The 12,974-nt window shown below is 45.0% G+C and overlaps 1 protein-coding gene across 9 annotated transcripts in view; it reads right to left on the bottom strand.

Annotated features, from left to right (window-relative positions):
- The window catches only part of RAD52 (RAD52 homolog, DNA repair protein), a 68,390-nt gene that overhangs the window by 16,160 nt on the left and 39,256 nt on the right, over positions 1-12,974 (bottom strand). For 7 of the 9 annotated variants that reach the window (XM_055281175.2, XM_063639913.1, XM_063639914.1 and 4 more), the window contains 4 exons: positions 5,369-5,470; positions 2,945-3,046; positions 2,231-2,324; positions 1,999-2,066 (listed from right to left, as the gene is read on the bottom strand). In XM_055281175.2, the coding sequence (XP_055137150.2) occupies positions 1,999-2,066; positions 2,231-2,324; positions 2,945-3,046; positions 5,369-5,452 (348 nt within the window). In that variant the 5' untranslated portion in view covers positions 5,453-5,470. Of the gene's footprint in view, positions 1-1,998; positions 2,067-2,230; positions 2,325-2,944; positions 3,047-3,470; positions 3,595-5,368; positions 5,471-8,800; positions 8,877-12,974 lie in introns of those variants that run through there. The other 2 variants (XM_063639912.1, XM_063639910.1) reach the window with 2 other exon arrangements.

The raw sequence follows: 12,974 nt of genomic DNA, 5'->3' as shown, positions 1-12,974 counted from the left end.
TTTCCATTCTCAGCTACTCACTCATAGATACAAGATTTTTTAGTACTATTTAGAAAAATAAGTCAGAATAGAATTAATGCTGAATTGTTCATTCAAGAAATAAGTAGGCCAGGTGCGGTGGCTCACGCCTGTAATCCCAGCACTTTTGGAGGCTGAGGTGGGTGGATCACCTGAGGTTGTGAGTTCCAGACCAGCCTGACCAACATGGAGAAACCAAGTCTCTACTAGAAACACACAAGAAAAATTAGGCAGGCATGGTGGCACATGCCTGTAATCCCAGCTACTAGGGAGGCTGAGGTAGGAGAATCGCTTGAACCCGGGAGGTGGAGGTTGCGTGAGCTGAGATTGGGCCATTGCACTCCAGCCTGGGCAATAAGAGCAAAACTCCATCTCAAAAAAAAAAAAAAGAAGTAAGTACTATTCAATTATGGATATATGGAGATATAAACTGAAAAGAAAAAACAGCACCATCCATCTCATTAAGATACACATTTTCCATAAATTTTATATTTTAAATTTTTTATTTTTGTGGCAAGATTTCATATCTTTAATTTTTCTAAGTATCAAAATTTTGCTATATTTATGTTTTCTCTTCACCATAAACACAATTGTCTGGTCAATCGTGTGTTAACAGCAGTTGTAATACAACTAAACCCAAAAGAAATATTTTAATATTTAAAGGCTTAAGTGCACTGAAAATTTACCAAAAATTTTTATTTTTATACACATGCAAAGGCAGAGAAGCATAATAAGGCTACCAATAAAAACTTCCTTTTTTTTCACCCAGGAGTTCAGTGGTGCAAGCACAGCTCACCACAGCCTCGACTTCCCGGGCTCAAGTGAGCCTCCCACCTCAGCCTCCTGAGTAGCTAGGACTACAAGCATACGCCACCATGCCCAGCTAATTTTTTGTATTTTTAGTAGAGACGGGCTTTCGCTATGTTGCCCAGGCTGGTCTCAAATCCCTGGGCTCAAGCAATCCTTCCACCTGGGCCTCCCGAAGTGCTGGGAGTACAGGAATGAGCCACCCCGCCTAGCCAAACTTTCAACCATAAATATGTATTGGGATTAAAATCAGTGCGGAAATAGAATAGAAATATGAGTTCAGATAAAGAAAGAACAATGTAAAATTTCTAATGATTTAAAAAAAGCTTGTTCATTGTATTTCTTCAAATAAATGATAGATCTAATCCTCTATAGTATTTAGAGTCCACTGGAATATTTAACAAAGATCTAACAGATTTATGGTAAGTCCTCACTTAACATCTTTTTTTTTTTTTTTTGAGACAGAGTCTCGCTGTTGCCCAGGCTGGAGTGCAATGGTGCGATCTCGGGTCACTGCAGGCTCTGCCCCTCGGGGTTCACGCCATTCTCCTGCCTCAGCCTCCCCAGTAGCTGGGACTACAGGCGCCCGCCACCTCGCCCGGCTAATTTTTTGTATTTTTAGTAGAGACGGGGTTTCACTGTGTTAGCCAGGATGGTCTTGATCTCCTGACCTCGTGATCTGCCCGCCTCAGCCTACCAAAGTGCTGGGATTACAGGCATGAGCCACCGCGCCCGGCCTTAACATCTTAAATAACTGTGACTTTAAGCGAAACAGCTTATTAACAAAACCAATTTTCGTTTTTATCAATGTTATAACAAAAGGACCTGCTTTGCCTAAAGCTGAGTTTCCGAAAACTTATCAGTGATGGTAAAATTATTGTATTTTAGAATGTCAGATTTTACCATATGCCAAAAAATACAACCTTTGCAACAATTTTTATATATGGTGAAAACTTTTAGGTGTCAACTTGAAAGTGTGCAAGAAAACAGTTTTTCCATTCTTTTAGGGCGCACATGAGCAGGAGTATTTGAATTCCACCATTCTAGGGAACACTGGCTGACACACAACTCTGGAGCCTGGGTCCTTGTCCAGCTACCTACTTCCCTACCTGCTCACCTTCTCCTACCACCCACTGATCCTTCCGGGCAGCAGGTCTACTCCATCCCCCTCACCTTCAGCTGGACCCTCACAAATGCACAGACTCCCACGTAGAACTTGCCATTGTTGAGGTCAACAAAATCTAGGAGTGGGAAAGAGAGCAAGTTGAAGAGGACACTGACCGCTGGGCCACAACCATTCCTCCTGCTGGCAGCGAAATCTACCTACCTTACCTCCTCACCCACAGCACACTTTCACCAGGAGCTGGACAATGCAAAAGTCCCCACTGCTGGAGAGCGTACTCACCCACGTTCTGCTGGGTGATGGAGTGTGCCCAGCCGTTGTAACCAAACATCTCATTGGCCAGATTAATTACCCGATGACCCTCAATGTAACATACCTAGAAAAAAAAATGTTTTTCAGGAAAAGCTGTGTTAATTCCTTACCACACTTAAATGTGAATCAAAATTTACTTAATTTATTCCTCATCTACTTTTCTGGATAAACTGCCCTTAAGCATTCTACTCGGGAGGCTGAGGTGGGAGGATCACTTGAGCCCAGCAGTTCGAGACCAGCCTGGGCAACATGGCGAGATGTCGCCTCTACAGAAAATTTAAAAATTAACCAGGCATGGTAGCGGGTGCCTGTAGTCCCAGCTAGTCAGGAAGCTGAGGCAGGAGGATCACTTGAACCTGGGAGGTGGAGGCTGCAGTGAGCCGAGATGACACCACTGGTTGGACTCCAGCCTAGGTGACAGAGCAAGACCCTGTCTTTAAAAATGAAAAAAAAAAAAGATGATGTAAAAATCCTAAGATGGCGGTTACGCAAGTGTCAAGACCACGCCCGGGCCCCTTCAGATGAGAATGAAGTCTGGAAACCATCCCCTCCCAGGGGCACTGGGAGGCCTCCAGGAATAGTTAACAGGAGACTTCCGAATCCCTGAGGACCCAGAGAGGGAACTGGCAAGACCATCAGTCTGTCGTATGGATGTCTGCTTTCCAGGCACATGAATTCTCCTACCTTCTGGCCTCCGCCAGCCATGCGGCTACTTATGTATTCTGGGCCCAGCCTCTGCCTCAGGGCCTTCTGGATGGCCCGGTACTCTTCTGCTGTGTACTGGCACTGCAACCCCAAAAAAGAAAATTAAATTCACACTTCCACCATTCCTCACATCGCTGAGTCTCCATCTTCTATGGAGACTTTATACTCTTAAAAAGACCCCCCAGAACCTTTGTTTATGTGGGTTATATTTATCCTATTAGGAATTAAAACTGAGAAACTTTTAAGGCATGCATGCCATTAGGCATCATGGCAGTGACATCGCCACAGATCATGCAGTCTCTGAAAACTCTACCGTTCACTCCTGAGAGAACGAGTGTGAAAGAGGCAAACAGTATTATTAGGAAGATAATTTTGACCTTCTGGACTCTGAAAGATCTTCAGAAACCCCAGAGTTTTCGAGAACTACATTTTGAGAACTGCTGCCTTAGCTGCTGCTACCATCCTTATAAATGTTTCTGAAGCTTAGGAAGCTAAAATGTCTTGCCTCCAGATCTGTAAATGACGTCAGCACAGGAAGCGAGGATGGAAAGAGCACAGGGCTAGGAAGCCTTGCTTCCATTTGTCCTTTCCAGAGATTGACGCCTTCTCCAATGCAACAATTTCCCATCCTGCACAAACAGAAACACGCTACTGCTTGCTGATTTGGGTTTTGTCCCTCTTGCCCTGTTCGGATGAGATGAATACTCACAACTCTCTGCTAAAGACAAAGATGGAGTTTGGGTGGACAAAGCAAGAAACTCTTTTCTATGCACACAATGTCCCTACAAGGAATATGACCCCAGTAACTTTCCATGCCTCCAAGAAAGGCAACTGGAGCCAGGCGCGGTGGCTCATGCCTGTAATCCCAGCATTTAGGAGGCTGAGGAAGGCGGATCGCAAGGTCAGGAGTTCAAGACTACCCTGGCCAACATGGTGAAACCACATCTCTACTAAAAATACAAAAAAATTAAGCCCGGGCATGGTGGCTCACGCCTGTAATCCAAACACTTTGGGAGGCTGAGGCAGGCGGATCACCTGAGGTCAGGAGTTCAAGACCAGCCTGGCCAACATGGTTAAATCCCATCTCTACTAAAAATATAAAAATTAGCTGGCCATGGTGGTGCATGCCCGTTATCCCAGCTACTTGGGAGGCTGAGGCAGGAGAATTGCTTGAATCCAGGGGGTGGAGGTTGCAGTGAGCCGAGATCGCACCACTGTACTGCAGCCTGGGTGACAAAGCAAGACTCAGTCTCGAGAAAAAAAAGAAATAGAACTGGGTGGCATGCATACAGGGGCAATAGGAAATAGGGAGATTTTCACATAGTTTCATTTTGAATTTGATGTCATACAAATATGTTATCTATCCCCCCCAAAAAAATGTAAAATCTAAATCTAATCCCCAGTACTATCAGTCTTTTGATAGCTAACATTCCAAAATGCCCTCCAGAGTTCACAAAAGACTCCCAAAAAATGCATCTAAAGGAAAAATCAATAACAACAAATAGCTCACACGTGTACTATGTAAATGTACTAGGTACTGCTCACACATATACTATGTAAATGGACTAGGTACTACTCACACATGTACTATGTAAATGTACTAGGTGCTACTCACATGTGTACTATGTAAATGGACTAGGTACTGCTCACACATGTACTATGTAAATGGACTAGGTACTACTCACACGTGTACTATGTAAATGGACTAGGTACTGCTCACACATGTACTATGTAAATGGACTAGGTACTACTCACACGTGTACTATGTAAATGTACTAGGTACTGCTCACACATGTACTATGTAAATGGACTAGGTACTACTCACACGTGTACTATGTAAATGTACTAGGTACTGCTCACACATGTACTATGTAAATGGACTAGGTACTACTCACACGTGTACTATGTAAATGGACTAGGTACTGCTCACACATGTACTATGTAAATGGACTAGGTACTGCTCACACGTGTACTATGTAAATGGACTAGGTACTGCTCACACATGTACTATGTAAATGGACTAGGTACTGCTCACACATGTACTATGTAAATGGACTAGGTACTGCTCACACATGTACTATGTAAATGTACTAGGTACTACTCACACATGTACTATGTTAATGCACTAGGTACTACTCACACATGTACTATGTTAATGGACTAGGTACTGCTCATACATGTACTATGTAAATGGACTAGGTATTACTCACGCATGTACTATGTAAATGTACTAGGTACTACTCACACATGTACTATGTTAATGCACTAGGTACTACTCACACATGTACTATGTTAATGGACTAGGTACTACTCACACATGTACTACAATGCTCTACAAACTGCCTTGCCCTAACTTTACTCACTTCACCTCATTCTTTCCCAGCATGAAGGAACCACAGTTACCTGTCCAAAGCATAACACCGAGCCGCCGCCAGCAGTAGGATGGCTGCCACGTCCTCCAAGAATTGCTTCCTCAGTCTCAGACATCTTGATTCTGGTTGACCTCTATATAAATAAAGGGGAAAAAAAACAACCCTCAAAGAATGTTTAAAGTAAAAAGCAAGAGCCTCTACTGAAAAATCACATAAAGAATCCTTATGCGGCCAGGCACAGTGGCTCACGCCTGTCATCCCAGCACTTTGGGAGGCTGAGGTGGGTGGATCACAAGGTCAGGAGATGGAGACCATCCTGGCTAACATGGTGAAATCCCCTTACTAAAAATACAAAAAAATTAGCCGGGCATAGTGGCAGGTGCCTGTAATCCCAGCTACTCAGGAGGCTGAGGCAAAGAATTGCTTGAACCCGGGAGGCGGAGATTGCAGGGAGCTGAGATCACACCACTGCACTCCAGCCTGGGTGACAGAGCGAGACTCCATTTCAGAAAAAATAAATAAATAAATAAATAAATAAATAAATAAATAAATAGAGTCCACATGCAATATCCTAAGAGTGATTTATAAACGTCTAAGCACTCCTCCAATCCAGAACAGAATTCCTCAGTGGTTAGCTATGGTCTCTCAAGCTGCCGAAGATTCTTTAAGGTCTGCTTCTACCTTTCTGTTAACATGTTTGCTATTGTGGTGGCGCTATTAAAGGTGATTTTTACAATAAGAATATATTACATTTATAACTGTAAGTGCCAACATGATGTGTTATAGTCAAAACACAGGTAATGGCCAGGCATGGTGGCTCAAACCTATAATCCCAGCACCTTGGGAGGCCAAGGAAGAAAGACTGCTTGAGCCCAGGAGTTTGAGACTAGCCTAGACAGCAAAACCCCATTGCTACAAAAAATTTAAAAATTAGCCAGGCGTGGTGCTTAGGAGGCCGATGTGAGAGGATCACTTGAGCTCAGGAGTTTGAGGCTGCAGTGAGCTGTGACCACCCCATTGCACTCCAGCCTGGGTGACAGAGTGTCTGATTCTGTCTTAAAAAAAAAAAAAAAAAGGGCAGGCACACAACACACAGTTTATTCAGCTTCTCCAAGAGAAAAATGCAATTATCAGCCAGACACAGTCGCTGACACCTATAATCCCAGCACTTCGGGAGGCTGTGTAATCCCAGCACTTTGGGAGGCTGAGGCGGGCAGATCACCTGAGGTCAGGAGTTAGAGACCAGCCTGACCAACATAGTACTAAACCCATCTGTACTAAAACCCATCTGTACTAAAAATACAAAAAATTAGCCAGATGTGGTGGCAGGCGCCTGTAGTCTCAGCTACTCAGGAGGCTGAGGCAAGAGAATCGCTTCAACTCGGGAGGCGGAGGTTGCAGTGAGCTGAGATTGTGCCACTGTACTCCAGCCTGAGTGACAGAGCAAGACTCCATCTCAAAAATAATAATAATGAAGTTTTTTAAAACCTCAACTTACTGCTCACTACTCTATAGGCAGCATGACCCTGGACACTGTGGGGTCAAAAAGAAACAGAAGGCACAATCACTGAAATGCTTTCCAGGAGCTAACAAGAGAGCTGGAAGGAGACTTCATAGAAATGAAACGAATGAAGAGCAGGAGACCCTAACATTCAGGAAGGCTCACAGAGCAATAAGCCACTTCACTTCCTTAACCAGCAGCATCACCATCACCTGGGAATCATTTTTTTTTTCTTTTTTTGCAACAGAGTTTCGCTAGTCGCCTAGGCTGCCCTGCAGTGGTGTGATCTCAGCTCACTGCAACCTTCACCTCCTGGGTTGAAGTGATTCTGCTGCTTCAGTCTCCTGAGTAGCTGAGATTACAGGTGTGCGCCACCGTGCCCAGCTAAATTTTGTATTTTTAGTAGAGACAGGGCCAGGTGTGGTGGCTCATGTCTGTAATCCCAGCACTTTGGGAGGCTGAGGAGGGCGGATCACCTGAGATTAGGAATTCGAGACCAGCCTGACCAACATGGAGAAACCCCGTCTCTACTAAAAATACAAAATTAGCTGGGTGTGGTTGCGCGTGCCTGTAATCCCAGCTACTCGGGAGGCTGAGGCAGGAGAATCGCTTGAACCCGGATGGCGGAGGTTGCGGTGAGCTGAGATTGCAGCATTGCACTCTGGCCTGGGAAACAAGAGTGAAACTCCATCTCAAAATAAATAAATAAATAAATAAATAAGTAGAGACGGGGTTTCACCATGTTGGCCAGCCTATCTCCAATTTCTGACCTCAAGTGATCCGCCCGCCTCAGGTGTGAGCCACCATGCCAGAACACTTCTCACATTTAAAGAGCAACTTGTGGCTCGGCACAGTGGCTCACACTTGTAATCCCAGCACTTTGGGAGGCCAAGGCAGGTGGATCACCTGAGGTAGGCAGTTCGAGACCAGCCTGGCCAATATGGTGAAACCTGTCTCTACTAAAATACAAAAATTAGCTGGGCATGGTGATGCACCCCTGTAATCCCAGCTACTAGGGAGGCTGAGGCAGAATTGCTTGAACCTGGGAGGCAGAGGTCGCAGTGAGCCCAGATCATGCCACAGCACTCCAGCCTGGGCAACAGAATGAGACTCCGTCTCAAAAATAATAATAATAAAAAATAAAGAGCAACTTGTTCTACGTCTATAAATAACTTAAAACATTCAGCCAGATCGGGCACGGTGGCTCACGCCTGTAATCCCAGAACTTTGGGAGGCTGAGGTAGGCGGGTCACCTGAGGTCAGGAGTTCAAGACCAGCCTGGTCAACACGATGAAACCCCATCTGTACTAAAAATACAAAAACTAGCCAGATGAGGTGGTGCATGCCTGTAGTCCCAGCTACTCAGGGGGCTGAGGCTGGAGAATTGCTTGAACCCAGGAGGCGGAGGTTGCAGTGAGCTGAGACCACGCCACTGCACTCCAGCCTGGGCAATGGAGCAACTCTTTCTCCAAAAAAAAAAAAAAAAAAAAAAAATCGGTCTTTTATTGAAGGACAATCTTGTCTTCATCCATAAACATGAAATGTTTTTTGCCTTTTTTGCTCTTTTACTTTGAAAAAGATGTCTTACTGTTCTGCTTTCCTTCCTAAAACTGTCTACAATGGTTTTTCCATTATAAAAGTAAAAAAAAAAAAAAAAAAAATTTTAAGAGACAGGGTCTTGCTGTGTTACCCAGGCTGGAATGCAGTGGTGTAACCATAGCTTACTGTAACATTGACCTCCAGGGCTCAGGTGATCCTCCCACTGCAGCCTCCCGAGTAGACAGGACTACAGGTGAGTGCTATCGTGCCAGGCTAATTTTTTTAAAATTTTTTCAGAGATGAGTGTCTCACTATGTTGCCCAGGCTGGTCTTGAACTCCTGGGCTCAAGGAGTTCAAGTGATTTTTATGTGTGCATATTTGTTAAACAAAGGTAGAATCCAAATGCATTAGGCATATCTTACGCAGCACTTCAGATCTTCTTGGCCTTGTGTGTCCTTGAGGCCCTTGGTCACTTTGTCCACTCCAGCTGTCACTGGGCTGATCAAACACGTCTGGGTTATAACCAACTGCCCACAGGCACAACCCCCCGGTCTCTTACCTCCTGCTCATACTGGATACCTATCACCTCCCACCCGTGGCTTGCCGCTTGCCTTGGAGGTGTGAGGGCCTGTGGGACCCACCTGGTGCCCACACATGCACAACATAGAAGTCTATGGGAATTAATGTGCCATGAAGCAAACCCTTTTCCAATGAGATACAGAAGCTGAGGGGTCCGTCCACCCTTCCTTTAGATGGATTGCCCTGGAATGCAGTTATGTATACATCCTCCTGGGAGACAACTTTAGGAGAACAAGCAACCAACTATACTTGCACCAAGGGTGGCCAACTTCAAAATGCACCCTTGAACTGACTTAATCTTCCTTCTCCCTTCACTCACCTTTCCCCTACCTCTGCTTCCTGAAAGTACACTTCTTGAAAAAATAATAGCACATACACTCTTGCCTCAAGCTGTAGGTTCTCTAGGTTCTAGGGTACCTAGGTATAGCAGACACTACGGATGCTCTACTAATGATCCCTTCAGCTTTTTTTTTTGAGACAGTCTCACTCTGTCACCCAGGCTGGAGTGCAGTGGCATGATCTCGGCTCACTGCAACCTCCACCTCCCAGATTCAAGCAATGCTCCTGCCTCAGCCTACCGAATAGCTGGGATTACAGGCGTCCACCACCACATCTGGCTAATTTTTGTATTTTTAGTAGAGACGGGGTTTTGTCATGTTGGCCAGGCTGCTCTCGAACTTCTGACCTCAGGTGATCCACCCGCCTCAGCGTCCCGAAGTGCTAGGATTACAGGTGTGGGCCACCGTGCCCGGCCATCCCTTCAGCTCTTACTACAATAGTGTACCCTATTCTGACTTCCAGATGCCAACATCTGCATCCTGTTACCTGACAGCTTTCTTTGGTATCCAGACTACTTTGCACCTGTTTATGGCAAGCTGTAAGCACCAGAAAATTGAACCACCCTGGCAGCAGCCCTCAAATGGTGCCTGACAGGAGCTGGTGCTGAAATACCCTAAATTTCTTACCCTCTGCGGGACATCACCAAGCCATGAGCTTCCCCAGCGGAATTAGGTTCCCCAGTGGCAACAGGCTTGATAACTCGCCCTTTGTTGTCAAACTTTCCTTTCCTGTCTCTCTTCCCCGCTCCTCTACTGTGTAAAGTACTAATCTCCAAATAAACTACTTGGGAATAAAAAGGAGGGTGGCAAAAGATACCTTTACAATGTAGAAACCTGGGAGTTACCACCTTAATTATTAAGTAATCAAACTTAGTGTCACCAATTATAGTCGCATCATGTGCTTCCTGATGGATGCACTAAGAAGGTCACATCACTTAGGTAGTATTTCTACCAATCTAATCATGAGGAAATAATCAAACAAGTTGAAATCTACAAAGCAATTGGCCTGGACTCTCCAAAGCATCAGTGTCTCAAAAAACAAAACAAAATAGAAGGGCTGGTGAACTCTTCTATGTTAAAAGAGGCTTAAGGCTGGGTGCGGTGGCCCACGCCTATAATCCCAGCACTTTGGGAGGCCAAGGCGGGTGGATCATCTGAGCTCAGGAGTTCAAGACCAGCCTGGCCAACATGGTAAAATTCCCGCCTCTACTAAAAATATAAAAAGTAGCCAGGCATGGTGGCGCACACCTGTAGTCCCAGCGACGCAGGAGGCTGAGGCAGGATAATCACTTGAACCCAGCGGGTGGAGGTTGCAGTGAGCCAAGATCATACCACTGCACTCCAGTCTGGGTAACAGAGCAAGACTCCATCTCAATAAATAAATAAATAAATAAATAAATACAGACTTAAGAGACATGACAACTAAATGCACTGTGTGATCTTCAGTGAAATTTTGGATCAGGGATAAAGAAAAGCTATAAAGAATATTATTAGGACAATGGGAGAAATCTGACGATGGAATGAATACGAGACTGCAGCCACAACCTCCTGGGCTGAGGGATCCTTCTGCCTCAGCCTCCCGAGTAGCTTAGACTGCAGGTGTGCACCACCACCGCTGGTTAGTGTGATAATTATATCATGATTCTGTAGGACAATGGCCTATCACTAGATGTATGATGCAGTATTGGAGTAAAGTGTCATGTTTTCTGCAACTTACTCTCAATTCATTCAACTAATTGTGTGTGTGTGTGTGTGTGTGTGTAGAGAGTGAGAAAAAGGCAAGTAGATAAAGCAAAAGTAACAAATTTATGAACCTAGGTGAAGGATATGCAGACATTAACCGTAAATTTTCTTTTTTTTTTTTTTTTTTGAGACAGTCTCGCTGTGCCACCCACGCTGGAGTGCAGTGAGACGATCAGGGCTCACGGTACCCTCAAACTCCTCGGCTCGTGATCCTCCCTCCTCAGCCTCCTGAGTAGCTGGGACTACAGTTGTATAACACCACACACGGCTAATTTTTTATTTTTCGTAGAGACACGGGTCTCACTATGTTTCCCAGGCTGGTCTCAAACTCCTGGGCTCAAGCAATCTTCCTGCCCGGCCTCCCACAGCACTGGGATTATAGACGTGAGCCACTGCACCCAGCCCATTGTAAAATTTGTCCAAAGGATTCAAATCTTTCAGGATGAAGTGTTGGGAAAGACCACCCGCATAGCCAAGATTATGGCAGCTATATAAATCCAAACAGCCAAACACATCCTCCAAAAACTACACAGACCAACCAACCAGAGAAACAAAGAAAATCACCAACATCTCATATCTTCAACATACTCAGAAGACTGAAAATACTACAAGCTTCTAATTACCCGTAAGTAGAAAAACATCAATTTCTTGTACAGATGTTTCTCAACCTCTCGTCCTAGCTCTTTAAGGACAGCAAAGAGGGATCCAGATAGGAAGACAGATGCAAAGAAGAGAGAAGAGGGCCGGGCGCATGGGGCGTGGTGGCTCATACCTGTAATCCCAGCACTCTGGGAGGCCGAGGCAGGCAGATCATGAGGTCAGGAGTTCAAGACCAGCCTGGCCAAGATGGTGAAACCCCGTCTCTACTGAAAATACAAAAATTAGCGGGGCGTAGTGGTGTGCGCCTGTAATCCCAGCTACTCAGGAGGCTGAGACAGGAGAATTGCTTGAACCTGGGAGGAGAGGTTGCAGTGAGCAGAGATCACACCACTGCACTCCAGCCTGGGCGACAGAATGAGACTCTGTCTAAAAAAAAAAGAAGAGAGAAGAGGAGAATGGAGAGCCTGAGATGGAACTAAAATATCTCCCTGAAAAAGAACTCATGGTAAGTATGAAAACATCAACAAAGAATTGTGTTAAATTGGGAAAACACCAACAAAGAATTCTGTTAAATCAGGAGGGAGGAAGGGAGGGCCGGGGAGAGACACTTTTAAACACATGCAGAACTTGAGGTAGTTTTGAAAAGGCAAGCCTTCTGGGGAGAAGGAGAAAAAGAATGAAAGGGTACCCAAAGGGTACCCTCTGTTGGCCGGGCACGGTGGCTCACGCCTGTAATTCCAGCACTTTGGGAGTCCGAGGCGGGCAGATCATGAGGTCAAGAGATGGAGAACAGCCTGGCCAACATGATGAAACCCAGTCTCTACTAAAAATACAAAAATTAGCTGGGCGTGGTGGCGCGTGCCTGTAGTCCCAGCTACTCAGGAAGCTGAGGCAGAAGAATCGCTTGAACCCGGGAGGCAGAGGTAGCAGTGAGCCAAGATTGCACCACTGCGCTCCAGCCTGGCGACAGAGCAAGATTCCGTCTAAAAAAAAAGAAAAAAAAAAAAAAGAGAAAGGGTACCCTCTGAAAACTGTGCTGTGAAAGACACAAAAGAAAATTTGAGAGCCAAAGGACATACAACCACCTCCCTGACAAAAAAGCCTTCTAGTAGAATTAGAAGCCAGGAACTACTCTTGAACTAGGAATCTCAAAAATCATCCTGAATGATTGTCACTCCTGCTCACAAAATGCAAACTTTGAGAAAAAAAAAAAAGATTGAAAAGAATGAAAGAACCTCAGGATCCGGTGGGCTAATACCAAAATGTCTAACTCACATATAATTGAAGTCCCAGAAGAAGTGAAAGAGAATGGAACAGAAGAAATATTTTTAAAACT

This window comes from Symphalangus syndactylus, chromosome 5, assembly GCF_028878055.3.
Source record: "Symphalangus syndactylus isolate Jambi chromosome 5, NHGRI_mSymSyn1-v2.1_pri, whole genome shotgun sequence".
NCBI lineage: Eukaryota > Metazoa > Chordata > Mammalia > Primates > Hylobatidae > Symphalangus > Symphalangus syndactylus.
Note: the sequence above shows the minus strand (reverse complement) of the source record. Positions and strands in the feature narration are given on the sequence as shown.